Source organism: Botryllus schlosseri, chromosome 16 (assembly GCF_051294905.1).
Source record: "Botryllus schlosseri isolate E-star chromosome 16, Bs_hap1, whole genome shotgun sequence".
Lineage (NCBI taxonomy): Eukaryota > Metazoa > Chordata > Ascidiacea > Stolidobranchia > Styelidae > Botryllus > Botryllus schlosseri.
Genome location: NC_137251.1, coordinates 5,994,885 through 6,012,427, shown reverse-complemented (window position 1 = coordinate 6,012,427; position 17,543 = coordinate 5,994,885). Strand labels below are relative to the sequence as shown.

Sequence of the window (17,543 nt, the reverse complement as noted above, 5' to 3'; positions counted from 1 at the left end):
CTTATGGGCATGTACTCTCCACAGAAACAATCTAAGAATGTCAACTACCGATAAAATTCAGGATATAACACATTATGTTACGGATATTCGTCCCTGCGTTTGACACTATTGTGGTAGTCTGCAGGAATTCTCTTCACGATTTTCAGAAGCGGCCTTGGGGTGACATAGGCATAACTAATGTTGTTTATTTTGGCCTTGAAGGTGGAGATTGGCTAGTCCTATTGAAAGAGACAATCCGCAAATGCCTTTCATTACTACAACGTAAGATATATATCGTTATACGTCAGCTCTTTGTATATCCAGATGCACACTTTTGCACAGGTATGTGCGCTGAGTAATATTGTATTTATTCCGAATTATATTCGACTATTAGCCATTATTTAGAATCGTATAGGCAACAACTATTCACAGACACAATCTATGAAGGTATATCACTATTAGAACTCGATATATATCCCGTTATGTGACCAGTATTCATCCATCTGCTTGAAAGCTGGTACGGTAGGCTGCGAGAATTCTCTTCCCGATTTTCAAATGAAACCTTGAGCGATGCAGACATAACTAGTATAGTTGTTTTAGCAAGAAAATCAGAAGCTGACAAGCGCTATTCATAGAAACAAACTACAACAACTGGCTATGACGAATACAACCAAATATACGACAGGGTATATGATGGGTATCGGGAACGCGCGTTTCCGCGAAATGATGCGGTCGGCGGATATCTTTGTCACGCGGCCTATCACATAGATTTTGAACACCTTATATGTAACTAATATCAGATATGAAGATATGTGTGAACTTGTATGGACACTAGCTTTTCACAGAAAGAAACAACTATGCTCTAAGACGGCTAGAACAAAACATACAGTACGTTATGTGATAGTGGTCAATGACGCGCGCGTTGCCGAGACAGTGTATTTTGCAACATATTTATCTACGGTAATTGATAACCGATTTCGACGTCTTAGATATAATATATATCAAATAATATGTTATCAATGAACTTGCACAAACAATATCTATCCACAGAAATGAACAGCAGCGACCTAGCACGATTAGAACGGGATATATAGTGGTTCTATTACAGTACGCTTCCCTCGTACCGGCAATGGGTAAAAATACCCACGCCGGCGCCAAACGGTTAACAAGCCTATAGTTCCGCCGGCAGAATCGCATCTGCAATAGGCCCTGTGGACACTATAACATAACTGGCCTGCGCAATCACATCTGCATTGACTTTGTGCTCTCGATATTATCGCTGGCCTACACAACCCCATCAGCAATAGGCATGGCACGAAAGATATCATCGGTTCGTCGCTGGCGTAATAATCGCGTCTCGGGCCTGGCATGCGTTCAATTTGCGTGATTTTTCTCGTATTCGCTCGTACTGCGCGTGTACTTGTAGATCTACAAAACACTGTGCAATGATTTTTCGATCCATTTTTCATGCAGACCTCGTGAAATCGATTGTCTCACTTAACAGTTATTATCCGGTTAACCGGTTAGCTAAATGCCAAATATACGGATATATCCGTTATCCGGATAGTGAAAATTATTGATATCCGAACTAACCCTAGCATTCACCTTAAAACAGTGGTTCTCAAACTTTTTAAGACACGCCTCTTCCCCGCTTATGATGGTGAAAGATTCCGCGCACCCTTTATCGTCATATCACAAAACGCAACCATGATGCTTAACAAACCTAACGGACAGTTTGAGGGTTTGGAAGGTCACGACTGTTGATGTGAGAATTTTAAATATGAACTTCAGATTAAATACAGAGCAAAACTCTTTAATTGGATACAAAGCGCAAGAAAAATTTTCAGTTGAGCTCAGCTTCGCGCCCGCTTTTCCGCCCCGGGGGGGGGGGGTTTGAGAACCACTGCCTTAGAATTATCATAGTGAAGTATACTAAGAAAAACGTTAATCAAAACCCTGCATTATTTCGATTTTTAGTACGCTATCTATCAATATTTTTAATTAGTTATTTTTAGACTCTCGCTGGCCGCACAGAACGGCCTAACCGTAACACTAACACAAGCTAGCCTGACCAATAACTACTTATGACATGGCCTTATGCGTAACCCAGGCTAACTCTAATACCAACTACTTAACAAGAACTTAATATCTTGAATACCTCCCTGTTCTATGGCGTTTTTTTACCTAAAAAAGAAAGATTTTGACCTAGAAATTCAAAATTTTGACATTTTTTGACCTTGAAAAACTTAATTTTGACCTAATGTATGCAAATTAGGTGTTTTACTACATAATGTTAGAATTGTACTACTTATCTTCAATTCTGGTTGGAACTGTCTGTCGTTACGAGGTTGTTTGGCCTGAAAATACTTTTTAGACTTGAAAACTGACCAATTTTTACATGAAAAAACTTTATTTTAACAAAATCTGGACCTATAAATAATTCCAGTAGGTACCTCACCCATTATGATAGAAATAATTAAAATTTGTTGTGGTACGAAATTCTTATTATTATTATTTTCAGTGTGTTTTGGTGTCAAAAAGTTGTTGAAAGCAAAATGTTCGTTGCTATAGTTTCTTACGAATAAAACTCACATCCTTTTTGTAAGCCGTTTCATATGTTCTTAACTGTCTGTTATGCTTGCAGCAAGAAGTTCAAGATTAGTTAGATAACCAGATAGGACAAGCATCGCCTGTAGAGAACTAGAACGTAGCAGTATAGAAGTACAAGACATAATACATAGTAGACTGTAAGATTGCAACGAGGCGAAAGGCCTCAACTAACTTGCTCTTAAAGTCAGTCTTTGAACTTGGAATGAAAGACTGTCTTGGGGTCATTGTGTCGGTAGTACGCAGTCGTTGATGTTTTGCTGAAGATCGATGGCTTTCTACTCTAAAACGCTTGTCACAAGACACAAAACAGTTGGCCATTTCGGTGCTTGTGAAACTCTCTTGGAAACCCTCACATGTAAATGCCAACTTTGTAGTGTGTATCTGACACGTTAGCCATTTCGAAAAGGAAAACTAAAGTAACAGATGCGCCGTACCTACAGTTGCCGCAAAATCAGTTAGGATATTGCGGTACGTTGAGCATAACACTATATTAACCTATCTGTTTAATATGAGCGTTTATGATTCACAATGAGCAGACAATGGGCCGTCTACATCGGTAGGCCTGTTAAGCAGGCTACAAGTTGTAAAATGTCAAAATGATAAGTTCACCGACAATGCAAATATCTACAATATAAACGAAATGCAGGTTGCAAATAAATTTTGACTTTGTCGACAATTTTGACAATTTTTGACCTAACGCTGCAATTTTAACCTAATTTTGACTTTTTTTGACATGTCAAAAAATAACCACCCTATAACATTGGCTGTTTTGATACTGTGACACATGTTATTTTGCTCTGATGACATAGTGCACATGTGTTAAGTTACCTTTCCATGACTATGAGTGTTGTTTTAAAAATAACCTTGTTTTCTTCCACATTTCACTTCTATAGTAAATAATTTTTGTTGGATTGCCTGAAAATACACGAAAAAAAGCATCAGTGTCTTATTAGACATGTCTAGCACATAATGCTTGTTCATTGCAAATTAACAAAATTTTCCACCATAAATATTATTATTTCAAAAAATAGTCTATATTTCAAATTCGGGTTGCACAGGTTCTACTGTTCGGAATTGAGACAAACTTGGTGTGGGGCGTTTTTTTTAGGCAATCAAACAATTTAATTACTATGCAAGTGAAATTTAATGAGAAAGTTATTTTTGGACAACGCTATTTGCTACTCCTATTTCCATTAAACTTTTTCAACCCTCGAAACGAGTCAACTTAACGCGTCATTTCACACCTGTAAACTAAAAATCCATTTCAGTAACGGCATCACCATGGGTCTCGACAAATCTCCGCTCGTTCAAAGTCCAATGCAGTCCATTTTGTTCGTCCGCTGGGAAAGCGCTGGCAGACACGTTATCGATGTCGAAGCCTCAAATCCAGTGAGCTCGCTGACCGAAAAAATGGAGTTTCATACGCAAGAGACGGTACGGGCAACGAAAATTGAGGAAGCCGAACCTCCGCTGGCAAACTACACCTCGAATATCAGCCTTACTATCCATCAGGTGATTGTGAAACTATGCCAGCCGCCGTTGCTAGGTGGCGAATGATCTGGGCTCGTGATCAGACTTGTACAAATTACTTCATTTTCAAAATACGCAACTAGAACTACTCACTTTTCAAAATTCAAAACTAGAACTAACGCCTAACTAACTAAAACTCGACTAACCAGATTCAATTCTTCTCAACTTGGCACCGTTGAGACGAATTATTGAATTGCAAATGAATAGTATATTCATATTGAAAAAAACCCGAATATTTTCGTCTGACACTCGTCAGGGGTAATCGTCAGCAACTAGTAGAGAATTGGAAAGAACATTGTATATCAACAATCGTATCACAAAATATGACGTAACTAGCATGAAATTTCAAACGAGAGAGCGTTCAATGTACTATTTTAATAACTCAATTTATTGAAAATATATTCCCTATATTGTATCAGTCGAACTAAGATAATATCAGATACCTCATTCTTGCAGTGAGAAATATCGATAAGCAGTGTTACTTTGATAATGCACAGGTAGTGTGTGACATACATATGTGTTGTTCTAAAATAATACATACATACAGATTTGTAATTGGTTCAATAAACACGTCTTGGGGAGGATCAACAACAATATCAATGTGAACATGGCGTCTGTGTGTACAAGACACACGTTGCGCCAAGTTGACCAGGCCTTTATAATAGGTGAAGCTCGGTAAATCAAGGAAAAATACGCATTAACTTACACACGCAATCTACTAGAATCAGATCATAGGAAGAAGATGATAATACACACATAAAACCCAAGTGCTGCGGTATATCGTGAATACACGTTATACAGGGGTGCATGCCGTTGGGAAGGAGCTTATAGAAGTTTGAGAAGTAAGCAGGCGTGTAACCAGGCAGCGAAAGGAGCCTTTGCCCCAGCGAATTGTGAAGTCATGTTTTAATATGTCACATTTGAATAGTATATTCATATTGCAATAAACCCGAATATTTTCGGCTGACACTCGTCAGGGGTAATCGTCAGCAACTAGTAGAGAATTGGAAAGAACATTGTATATCAACAATCGTATCACAAAATATGACGTCACCAGCATGAAATTTAAAACGAGAGAGCGTTCAATGTACTATTTTAAGGTGGTACATGAACTCCTTTTGTTGACATAGTTTGGGTTGGTGTATTTTGATAAAAGTCGACTCCAAGGCACACAAATGGAAGTGTGAACGGCCCCTCCTAACAAGGCGAAATCTGTCGTCTTGATGATTATTCGCACAAATCGGATTATCTAATAGATGTTTGCCGATGGCAGAATTAATGGACGCTCTCTCGTTTGAAATTTCAGGCTGGTGACGTCATATTTTGTGATACGATTGTTGATATACAATGTTCTTTCCAATTCTCTACTAGTTGCTGACGATTACCCCTGACGAGTGTCAGTCGAAAATATTCGGGTTCATTTCAATATGAATATAGTATTCAATTGTATATTGAAGTTCCAAGAAGCTCTTGAATTTCAAATGTGATTAGAGATATCGTAGATGCAATCGGCATTTCAAAAGGATGGGGTTCGAGTTTGAGATGGGAGGGGTTTCGACCCCAAAACCCACCACTGGCCACTGGTAGTACTGATGGCTCTGAGATTGTAATGGCTGTAAGAACATCAAACAGCATAACATTGGTATAGAATGACGACATGTGTTTTCAAGTTGTTCTCAACTACTTTTTAATGCGCAACTAGAACTACAACTACTTGAAAAACCAAATATATCGGTAGATTTTTACAAGTCTGCCCAGAGGTAACAAAGTGCCTACATGTTTTCAGGGTACCTAAGTATGCTTTGGCAACTCACTTCTCGCTCTGAAAAATTTCTGAATGAATATGAAAAATCTAATCCTTTCAGATGCTGTCATCTATTACGTGCTCACTGAACATAATGAGAAATTGTATTGTTTTCAACGTTAGCTAATCTGGTTCGCTCCAATCGCACCACTAAAAAAGGTCATCAACATTCAAGTGGCCCGCGTAATGGTTCGTAAATCTCATGTGGCCCTTGGGCCGAAAAGGTTGGCCACCCCTGGTCTAGATCTGGAATAGTCTTTTCAAAAGGGTTAAGTGTTGTAAGCAAAATTGAAGTTTCAAACGTATCTATAGGTCTATCTTATTTGCTATGTACTTCTCTTATACTTCCATAATAACATGATTTCTGATATCACTGTATACCATGCAAACTCTATGTCCGACTGAAAACAGCATCAGGGCCCACTATTAGGTTGAAATCCCCTGGCTTGAAGGCTGTATGTGCGCCATCAAATAGACAAAACGCTCTGTTACTTGTAAATTTCTTAAGCTCGCGTACCTCATGGAAATTTGTCTTGAATACTTTACAGATAAGCTCGGAACCGTGTGTGCTCATGAATTGGGGCGACGGGACGCGGCCGGTGTCGTTTGGCTTTGACCGAGAGCTTTGCGAAAGCGATTACAGATTAGCAGAGTCTGATTTTCACTTTGTCGAGCCGAACATCAACGCTACGACGGACGAACATGGGTACCCGATAACTATGACATTTGCCGGAGGAGGAAATCATTCATCACCTCGTCTGATTGTTACCCTACCACACAATTTTGTTTGCGAAGGCATTTATGTGGTGAGTGATCATAGATTGATTAGGCTATAATCTCGTAGTTTATTTACGAAAGTTTACTGAACGGGGTTATGAAATAAAGAATCAGTAGAATATTGTGAAGATTGAGCGTAACTGATCCTTCTCGATATTGTAGTTTGTGTTTTACTTATCGCGTCTAGTGATGTCTACCTCTACTCTCTTACAAGTATTTTCTAAATCAATATCTGACTCTTTTCAAATACCGTATACAAAAGAATATTTCTGGAAGAATACAATTAAAATTTATCCGGAAAATTCTTGACTTTGCAGTCTGTGGTCAATACAGATATGCCTGTGCAGTGTGCACAGACAGAAAATACAAACATTAGCTACAACGTACGAAGAACCTGATGTATGCGCACCATACACCATACATGTACAATAGGGTTGTCCAAAATTTGGAAAATCTCAAAAAGGATGGGTATCAATGTCTCATTCTATAGATTATTGATAAAAAACAGCAATGGGCCTGCAATAAGCTGACAGGAAAGTCGTTAAGATTTGTCGCAAAGCGTTTGAAAGTAGCTGCCGATGAGTGGGCGTGCCAGCGACCATAGAACGGCGACAAGACTAGTAATCACGAAAGCACGGCTCTCGATTGGCTAATCGGCTATGCTTCAATGATCATGACGGTGGAGGCTTGCTGTTTAGTTGTTAAAGGAGTCTGCTAACGGCGACGATTCTGTAAGCGCATTGTAGGTTGGTTGACAGATAATGGTATAGGATTAATTCAGGACATGTTGAGTTAAGAAATACATGATGATGAACAAACAGTAGCTGCTTCACACAAACTTAAAGCATGACAGGCTTATTGTGATGGAAAGCGCAGTAGCCTACATGCCTGTTTTGACCGAGGGAAAGCAGAGAACCTGAAAAGAAATATCGCAAAGGCGCTTGTGGCGAACTAATTTCTCGTTTCAGAAGGGATGCATCATCATTGAATACAAATATAAAGCTCAACAATGACACTACTTTGTCTGATCTTATTGGGCTCTGGTCTTGGTATATAATTCAAGTGTTGAATGCTCTAAGGATTGGTTGAAACAGCCGTTTGTGCTGGGGACTTATTAGACTCTTACAGCAAAATGAATTCACTCGTAAGTACTGTCAAAGTCGTCAATGATGCCTCAGAAAGAGGTGTAAAGGTAAGCACAGACTATGCTGGTATGACCAGCAAAAAGACAGTTTGCTGGTATATCTTAACATGTCCTGAATGAATCTTGAATCATTACCGGCTGCAACACTACAAATGCTGGAATCAAACAAGACATGGATATAAAACGAGCTTAAAATGCAGTGAAGCGCTGCGATAGTTACACTTCTCCGGGGTTCCAATACATAAGCTATCCTGTCAGCCCATACAACATCTTCAGAGCAGATCATATTTTGTGCGGCATCCATCTCACACATGGTGTGCTGCACCAGTTTACGATGACTAATATGCTTTACCTACGCCCAGAAAAGTAGAAGCACTGACGTAACTGCAATAATAACTAGGTATTTCTCGGATTTATATTTAGTTCTAAAAGTGCACAATCATTCGCCGTTTCACATCTGTTATGCCTTCAATTCTCTAAGGCTAAGCAAACCGCTGTCTTTTTAATGGTCATAACAGCATAGTCTGTGCTTACCTTTACACTTATTTCTGCGGCATCATTGACGACTTTGACAGCAGTTACGCGTGAATTTATATTGCTGTGAGAGTCTAATAAGTCCCCGGCATAAACGGCTGTTTCAACCAATCCTTAGAGCATTCAACACTTGAATTATATACCACGACCGGAGCCCAATAAGATCAGACAAAGTAGTGTCATTGTAGAGCTTTATATTTGTATTCAATGATGATGCATCCCTTCTGAAACGAGAAATTCGTTCTCCACTTGCATAAGCGCCTATGCAATATTTCTCGGCGGGTTCTGTACTTTCCCTCGGTCAAAACAGACATGAAGGCTACGGTGGTTTCCTACACAATAAGTCAGTCATGCTGTAAAAGTTTATGTGAAGCAACTGTTGTTTGTTCATCATCATGTATTTCGTAACTCAACATGTCCTGAATTAATCCTATGCCATTATCCGTTAACCAACCTACAATGCGCTTACAGAATCGCCGCCGTTAGCAGACTCCTTTAACAACTAATCAGCAAGCCACCACCGTCGTGATCATTGAAGCATAGCCGATTAGCCAATCGAGAGCAGTGCTTTCGTGATTACTAGTCTTGTCGCCGTTCTATGGTCGCTGGCACGCCCACTCGTCGGTAGCTACTTTCAAACGCTTTGCGACAAATCTTAACGACTTTTATGTGAGCTTATTCCAGGCTCATTGCTGTTTTTTTATCAATAATCTATAGAATGAGACATTGATACCCATCATTTTTGAGATTTTCCTAATTTTGGACAACCCTAGTGTACAACATCGTACAGTGTACTGTACACCCTGTAAGAACATCCTGAGGAAATGAAAACAAGTCTCCAAGCGCAGATCAATTACTTGTGCAACGTTACTGCAAGTATCTGATACTGTTCATTTAGTAATCTTGATATCGCTCGTCTTCAGGCAAAGATTCTTATCTTCAATCGTGTTTCCTCCTATTCCTTGCTGCAAGACATCGTTGTAATCGAAGTAGCCTGCGACTATCCTATGGTGTCCTTGGACAAAATGCCCACCAACTCTCGCTCAAATCCAAGGGAGGTATGTGTGCAGTCTATGGCAGTTTTTTTATCTTGCATTGAAATTTATACTTCTTTCAGGTGCTAAAATCATTGGCTTTGAAGCTGTATAGTACCTCTAAAACACGTTGCTTAGTGTCCAGTGAAACAAAGATGACGTGGGCCTTGTTTAAAGAAGTCTCAGGCAAAGTAGATGGAGGTTTGTTAGACGTTATTGTTTCATAGTGTCTAACATACATGTAATATTCACTATTATTTAGGTAAGTGAAAATTTGCAATTTGGGGTTGTTATGCTTGTCGTTACGACAGGATGATTTATTGCAGTGTCAGGAAATACAAACTCAAAAGCCGGCCTAAACCTTAGGTAACGGGAAAGTCGTGCAAGGGAGTTTGATTACATAACAATTGTTTTTTCCTCTGACAATGGACTGATTTGTGTGTGCTATAAATGAGTGTGACTTAGACGAGCAATAGATTGAATTTCACAAGATCAAAATGGTTATATTCTTTGTGGTAGCATAAAAGGTACATATTTGAACTTTTCACATCTTTCATACAACCGACAATATAGCGTAACGGTGAAGCGTCCTGCTTCTTGATCAGTAGATCGTGGGCTCGATCCCCGGCCGTGTCAGACCAAAGACTTGATTAGTAACACTGGTATCCATGATTTCCTTGCCTGTTGCTCATGCATTACTGAGATAGCATGGATGGGTGGTGCCAGACTTAGAAAGCCGTACAAGGCTATATCTGCACATCATGCACTCATGGTATGCATATGCACAGATCGTGGGTATGTATATCATGAGTCGGTGTGTATGCGGCAAAAACATAAACTATGTCCTTTCCTTTCATACTGTTATGACTTGATACTTGATTATTCAACTCCACTAATAGCTTAATACTCAATTTCGAATTGTATCACTCAGATTCAAAAGTTTGACCCAAATCAATGATGGAATGAATATTTTGATCCAGATAATATCGTTGAGATGAATTTTGATACGGCTGATCAATGGTTGGAAGGTGAAGGCTTACAAAGCATTCGAGAACATGTCAGTCTGGAACATAACGCCGCTACATATCATTACGAGTACGTGCCCGGCTTGAGTTATACTGCAAAGTATGTTGGGTGTTGTCGAATTCCTTTCTATTTTGTGCCTATCTGCGAGATGTGCATTCAGGAGCGATATTCTGAGGGTAGAACCGCGCTTTTTGGATCTTGGAATGTATTTGATTTGCTTGAACGTGGGTATGGTGGGAGTGTACGGGGTTTCCACTACAGATTGCATATATCTCAAAGTATATCCGACGCCGTTAGTGCCGGGTGTTCTGAATGGAAATGCGCGCACTGTCGGGCACGACGAGGTGTGCATCTATTTTCATTTTGATTGTTTCTTTAATATGTTCTACTTAGATATACTCAGAGGTGGTGACTTCTACTCAGGATGATTTTATTTTTAAACTCCTTCCGCGTCTATTTAACAATTGTTTTAGTCAAAACTGCTGACTTTTTACACTTTGAATTTTGTGTTGTGTTGGGATGTATTTGCATCACATTATGATTGAAATTGTCACGATAACCTGGCGTACCCTATAAACCAGGGGCTCCCAACCAATGTTCACTCTAATTTTTGACGAGTCTGCGCACACTCACCAACTCACTGCGCAAAAAAAAAGGTAATCTCTTGTGATTTTTTGGCGCAACTTGGATTTTCTGTTCGCAGAGACCGCGTCAGCACAGCGCATTTGCGCACGTGCGCAGCTTAGAGGGATCATTGCTCCTAACCTTTTTATGGCTGTGACCCCAAATTTCGATTTGAAACCTCTTAGTTTCGCCTGATGAATACAAAAAAATGGTTTGCACGTTTGCCCAAACCTACTCATGGTCTGTGTGGGAAGCTGCCTATGTGCGCCGAGTGTGTGTGTGTGTAGTGTATACTAACTGCACTACCGTCAGGGTTGTAACCAAGTCACAAGTAAATTTGACTTTTATTGTTTTATTGAGTCAAGTCGAGTCATTTTAAATTCACTACTGAGTCAAGTCCGAGTCCAAGGCATAGTGTTTACTGGTTCGTATCAAGTTCAAGTCATGTCAAACCCACTTTTTACAACTCTGCTCGGTGATATCGAATGCATCGCATTCATAATATACTAATTTTTCTCACTTTTAACAGTTTCTGGCACCATTTTTCAAATAGCAGTACTAATAGACGAAATAATAATAGTGGGATAACTTAACTATTCTTCGAAATTACAATGAAATGTCTGTCCTGATAGACCCAGTCTTGAGTCATATAACTTGGTCCGAGTCATGCACTTGAGTCATGACTCGAATCGTTACAACCCTGCCATGAGCACTCATTTGTTCACACTGTCTGTGATATATTCCATTTTCTTAACTGTCTAAAAGGTCATCACTGTAACTGGGCTCGGCGCATCGTATGATCCAGACATAGAGAGCCCCGGAACATCGGGGAAAAATGACGTTCTAGGCAGAACCTTGTTCTATCAGTGGTCCGGCTTGTTTCTTGCGAATACCTCGGCTGGCGACTACACTGCTGGGGTGTCTAAAGCGCTGTTAGAAGTGATATTCAGTCCGAAAAAAGGTACGGTAAAAAGGGTTGTTGATACAGTGTTCCGCTACTTGCTGACATTTACTCCTGATGAGTGTCAGTCGAAAATATCTGGGTTTATTTCAATATGAATAATGAATATATTAGGCTACTCAATTGTATGTTTAAGCTCTACACCTCCAAGAGTCACTTGAAACTTCATTTTTACAAATGGTAGTCCCATAGCTGGCGACCCCAACGCTCAAATTTAATAAAACTGGTATTAATCGAAAGCTAGTGCCGCACCGATTCCCAAAATACAAATTAAAATCTGCTAAGGCAGTGGAACCGCTCTGAAATAGCCGTGAAATTGCGTAGAGCGATGGAACGATGCCGATTTTTACGGTTATTTCGGGGTGGTTCCATGGCTCTGACCAAATTTTAATTTGTATTTTCGGAATCAGTGAGACACAAGCGTAGAAGCGAAGTTAGTTGAGTTTTTCATTTATAATTCTGGGATTACCTGCCGGCCAGGCTATTTTTGCAAATCCAAAATTTTCAACTGGATTAATTTCGTTTCTAATGGTTGTCAGCGATCACAAATTGTCAAGCATCGTTCTTTTCGACAACTTACCAAGTTTTAGGGGACTGACAGTCAAATTTAAAAAATATTTTTCATTTTTTTCAATAAATTTAAACTCGTCTCCTGTACGTTCACATCAACCAGTTGGAATCTAGCCAAATTTGGCGTGCACCGATTTTTTAGGCTACCTAACGATTTAATCAGTGACTCTCCAGAATCTAGAAAAAAAGTTATTTTTGAATAACGCTAATGCTCAGTTAACAACGAGTTTTCGCTAATAAAAGAACCAAGAGAGATAACTGCGTGCTTGGGTGACACGGTCGACTTGGTTTGTCCAAAACTGTCGCGCTTCAACTTGCTGAATATCACTGCGTTCAGTTCAACGACCGGCCAGCAGTAAGTTACCAATGCGATGTCTTGTTGTTAATCGTATTTGTCACACATACTTTGTCTAGATGCAACGACGCTGACTCGTTATGTCCTCAGGAAGCTGTTTCCAGTAATTTACAATCTTACTGTGCTGGAAAAACGGTATGCAATCGGGAGATGTCGGATTTGATTTTTGGTCCCGAACATCTTGGCATTGGTTACAGGTAGGTGTAGATAAACAATTTGAGGTTTGAATTTTGACCAGATTATATGTTGTTCACGGACTGGATGGTAGTCAGGTGTTTAAGAGTTGTGATTATAGAATTATATCTACCATTTCCTTTGAACTAATAAATATTCATTTCAGTTGTGCCTTTCTGAACTTTTGAGGCAAAATAGCAGAGAACTTGACACACGGCGTTATGGGTGCGGAACTCGTTAGTTACGCGAATGTGTAACTTCATATTGGTAATTTAATCATCGAAAGATTTTCGACCGAATCTCAGCATTGAAAATTTTCAACTGTAAAGAGAATCCAAACAACATCCCATGTATTTTGAAATATGATTTATTTTAGGACATTGTATTCCCTAAATCATCGCCTTTGTGTCTTTGTGTGCAGCTCTGATGATGATGGACAAGATTCCAGTAGTTGGGAAATAAACGGTAACGTCACACACGACTGTATCACCATGGCGTATATTTGTGACATGCTAGGTATCAACTACGTTGTCTTGCCGTCTACGTTGTGTAATTACATATTTAATTTCCTTAAAGATGATTTCTCGTATTTTGAGCCATCGAATCCGTGCATGTCTGGAGGATACTTCACACAAGAGCAAGATGTGAACATAAGCGCCAGCGTAATATCACTGAGAAATGACACGGACCTTCTTAAATGCCCCTCGCTGGAGGTAGATTAGGATGAATAGTTGATGATCATGTTGGCTTAAATTTAATCTGCATGATTGAGTAGCTTCAAATCGAGTATTCAATTACGCCACATTATGAGCACCAGTGTACTTGAATTGTTGTGCCTAGCCTTAATGCAGACATATTTCTTCTGAAGCCAATCTACTTACCAATGCCTTACTGGAAATCTTTAAGCGTGGTTGGAATGCTTACAAAATTGATTCTCGTCGAACTATTCAGATCGATGCAAGCAAATTGGAAAAAGACCTCAAGTACGTAGTCTACGTAAAGGCTTCCGATCCACTCACGCACAGATCGGCCATTTCCTATCAGTTACTAGAGATACAAGAAGGAGCACCGCCTTCTTTAAGGTTTGCGCCTTACCTCTTATCCCTAATAAATTAGACGATCGTCAAGTTATCATCTCAAATGCGGAGTTACTAACACACGAAGGTCAAGTCAGGGTGAAAATAGGAAGGGTTTGTAAATGTGACATATTAAAACATGACTTCACAATTCGCTGGGGCAAAGGCGCCCTTCGCGGCCTGGCTACACGCCTGCTTGCTTCTCAAACTTCTTTAAGCTCCTTCCCAATGGGATGCACCCCTGAATAACGTGGATTCATGATATACCGCAGCAGTTGGGTAATATGTGTGTATTATCATCTTCTTCCCATGATCTGATTCTAGTGGATTGCGTGTGGAAGTTAATGCGTATTCTTCCTTCATTGACCGAGCTTCACATATTTGAAAGGCCTCGACAACTCGGCACAGCGTGTGTCTTGTAGACACAGAAGCCATGTTCACACTCATATTGTTGTTTATCCTCCCCAAGACGTGTTTATTGAACCAATTACAAATCTGTATGTAGCTATCAATACAACATCCATTGTAGTAGAATATTTATTGAACTCAAAGACTTTTCGGGTGCCTCTTTTCAAGAGTTAACGGCGCACTGAAGGGATTTAAACAGATTTGAAAGCAGAACCAAAAAGGTAAAGTATGACGCAACAATCAAAATCACAGACCATGAGATTCGCATTGATAACAATGGCAACAATAACAAACTTTGAAGTATATGGTATTATAGTAGCGACATATGCAATTTGTAAATAAACTGTTACAGTACAAACACGAAACAAAACAAACTAATGAGAAATTTGTGAGTTACAGAGAAACATTTTTTGTCTACATGAAATAGGTTTGGTCAATTGAATAATTGACGCTATTTCTCACTGCAAGAATGAGGTGTCTGATAATATCTTAGTTCGACTGATACCAATGTAGGGAATATATTTTCAATAAATTGAAGTATTGCTTTATCTTACGCAGTGATTTCCAAACTGTTTGACTCACCCTCCATTTAGCAAGCTCAATATATCTTTATCTTCCTCTACAAGGCAGAGGTAATCAGCAGCAAAGTAATTCTGATTTTTCGTAGTACACATGTAGTACAATTTCATCCTTTTCACGTCTCTCGGGTTGGAATGAGCCGAGCATTGAGCAGTGTTTCCATCAACATCCAACTATTTGTTATATATTGAACGTAGCAAGAAACAAAATAGTTACATAAATATGTTTGACTGCCTTGATCGGTTTGTAGAATTGAATGCCTTTACAACTGCAAAGCGAGAATAAACAGCTTCAAAGTCTTGTCATTGCGCGCTGCCTGTCTGACGTGCAGGAGTGCGGGTCAGATATCTTACCAGTGGCGGGTATACGAGGAAAATGGCAATAATGGCACGTACACCTTGATGGAAGACTTTGAAAATAGGACGACCACAGGTACACCATCTCATTTAAATTTTGTGACTACCATCACCGTGGCTGTGTTGAGCAGGTACCAACATTCCTGCGCTTGTGCTGAAGTCGCAATCGTTCTTGCCTGGTAAGAGATACAGGATTAAAGTGGTGGGCAGTCGAGAAGGCTATCTGGATGGCATGACAACCGCGGACGTGTCCGTTAATGTGCCGCCGGAAGATGGGCAGTGTGACATCACTCCGCAAGAAGGTAACATGAAAACACTGTTTGCATTACCTGTTGCTTCGAGACTTTGAATAATTGAATTATATGTTTGTTTTATTATACGCTATACATTTCGAGAATGGCTCTTAATTGAAAATAACTTCAGTTATCAGTTGTTATCACCGCTTGTTATGACATGATAATGAGTAATTTCTTTTAGTTATTGCCAAATTCTGTCGCAATCAGCATTGCGTTACCGGTATCTCAAACTTGGATTGTTGCTCTGTCTCTGTCTGATTAAAGTTATTGTATTTATCACGATATACCTACATTTTGGTGTGTTGTCGCTGTAAGGATGTTTGTTTCAAATGTTGAAAGATGAAAGTCTCAATTAAGTCTCAATTAAGTTTCTAAGTATTAATCATTATGATGTCATGCACTATGGGAAAATCTGAAAAGCTGATATAGGTAACCTCTAATTTGATTACAAATAAAATATTGATAGTTCAACTTGAAATAATTTCGTATCTGTCTTCCATAAATAGGACATAGGAATTGTGACAACAATGCGGGTTGATTGCCACTTCAAAGAAATGTCGTTGATAGTAATCTGCATTGACATCTTTGAAGAATTGATAAGGGAACCATCCGATGTCTTTGCTCTTTTGAGTTGAGATTGCCAGTGGAAAATCTCTGATTTTTGCGATACAGGGAATTGTGTCAACGATACTTTCACAATACACTGCTGGGATTGGACCGACGAAGGTGTTAATGAAGACACCACAGTGAAAGACAAATCAGTCACACTCAAATACGAAGTATTGCTTTTCAGATTTGTTCGTCGTTTTACTGAGTTAGGACAGTATTTCTTTTACTTTTCCACGCCTAGATTTGGTATCAGAAGCATAGCAAAGAAGTGCCTTACCTTCTATCATCCGGAAACAACCCCATCGTCGCAGATAAGTATCTGGCACCCGGCATCGAAGAGGAAGACTTTTGGTACACTATGGTTGCTTCTATATCAGGGGTGTCGAACTCAACTTGCGTCGCGGGGCGGATTCAAACCTTGAGATTGCTTGCGGCCCGGACCAGTCAAATGATTCCAAAATGTTACATCGAGGTCCATGCCCTTGTTTTTCACTGAAGTACTTTATTATCAAGTCTATATGTATAATGGTAGGGATTACAATATTTTTCGGATCATAGAGGTTCTATTCTGGCAACATATCATGATTGGCAGTTGAATACAGCGGCTCTATCGCCGTTGTAAGTTGGCGTTTTTCTGTGCTCTCTTTGTATTAGTCGTAATCTGGTGTTAGTCCTGCGTATGCGTTGTGAGGAACACAACAGATTTGACTGTGAACGCGGATATTGGAATTTAGTTCAATATTATGTAATCGCGATTCAGATTTCTATGGAGGCCGGGAATCTTTTGAGTCAGTTGATACAGCAGGGCGACCGCCGATATTCTATTTATAGTTTTGTGTAACTATTGTAGTCTCTGTGTAACCTGCATATAACGGTTTCGCATTGGTGTTTTCGCTTCTGAGAATAACTACTTTTTGATCCATATTTCCATAAAACCCTCAACTCGTGGTGCACTTTTTTGACTTCTCATTGTCATTGATTCGTTCGTAATGGGGACTATAGACTGACACCCTGTTGGATGGTTATGATGTGGCCTCTGAACATACTCGATATTTGCTGTTGTGAGGGATTATTTAGTGGGAGCATTGTTTTTTATA

General features: G+C 39.6%; 1 protein-coding gene across 5 annotated transcripts in view; it reads left to right on the top strand.

Annotated features, from left to right (window-relative positions):
• Window positions 1-17,543, top strand: part of LOC145458812 (uncharacterized) — a 133,533-nt gene that overhangs the window by 87,464 nt on the left and 28,526 nt on the right. For all 5 annotated transcript variants that reach the window (XM_080337305.1, XM_080337303.1, XM_080337304.1 and 2 more), the window contains exons 61-76: window positions 3,858-4,101; window positions 6,472-6,729; window positions 9,302-9,436; window positions 9,496-9,613; window positions 10,393-10,537; window positions 10,599-10,782; window positions 11,828-12,023; window positions 12,837-12,948; window positions 13,008-13,145; window positions 13,544-13,638; window positions 13,699-13,835; window positions 14,074-14,204; window positions 15,436-15,617; window positions 15,673-15,843; window positions 16,510-16,616; window positions 16,688-16,797. In XM_080337305.1, the coding sequence (XP_080193431.1) occupies window positions 3,858-4,101; window positions 6,472-6,729; window positions 9,302-9,436; window positions 9,496-9,613; window positions 10,393-10,537; window positions 10,599-10,782; window positions 11,828-12,023; window positions 12,837-12,948; window positions 13,008-13,145; window positions 13,544-13,638; window positions 13,699-13,835; window positions 14,074-14,204; window positions 15,436-15,617; window positions 15,673-15,843; window positions 16,510-16,616; window positions 16,688-16,797 (2,463 nt within the window). The remainder of the gene's footprint in view (window positions 1-3,857; window positions 4,102-6,471; window positions 6,730-9,301; window positions 9,437-9,495; window positions 9,614-10,392; window positions 10,538-10,598; window positions 10,783-11,827; window positions 12,024-12,836; window positions 12,949-13,007; window positions 13,146-13,543; window positions 13,639-13,698; window positions 13,836-14,073; window positions 14,205-15,435; window positions 15,618-15,672; window positions 15,844-16,509; window positions 16,617-16,687; window positions 16,798-17,543) is intronic.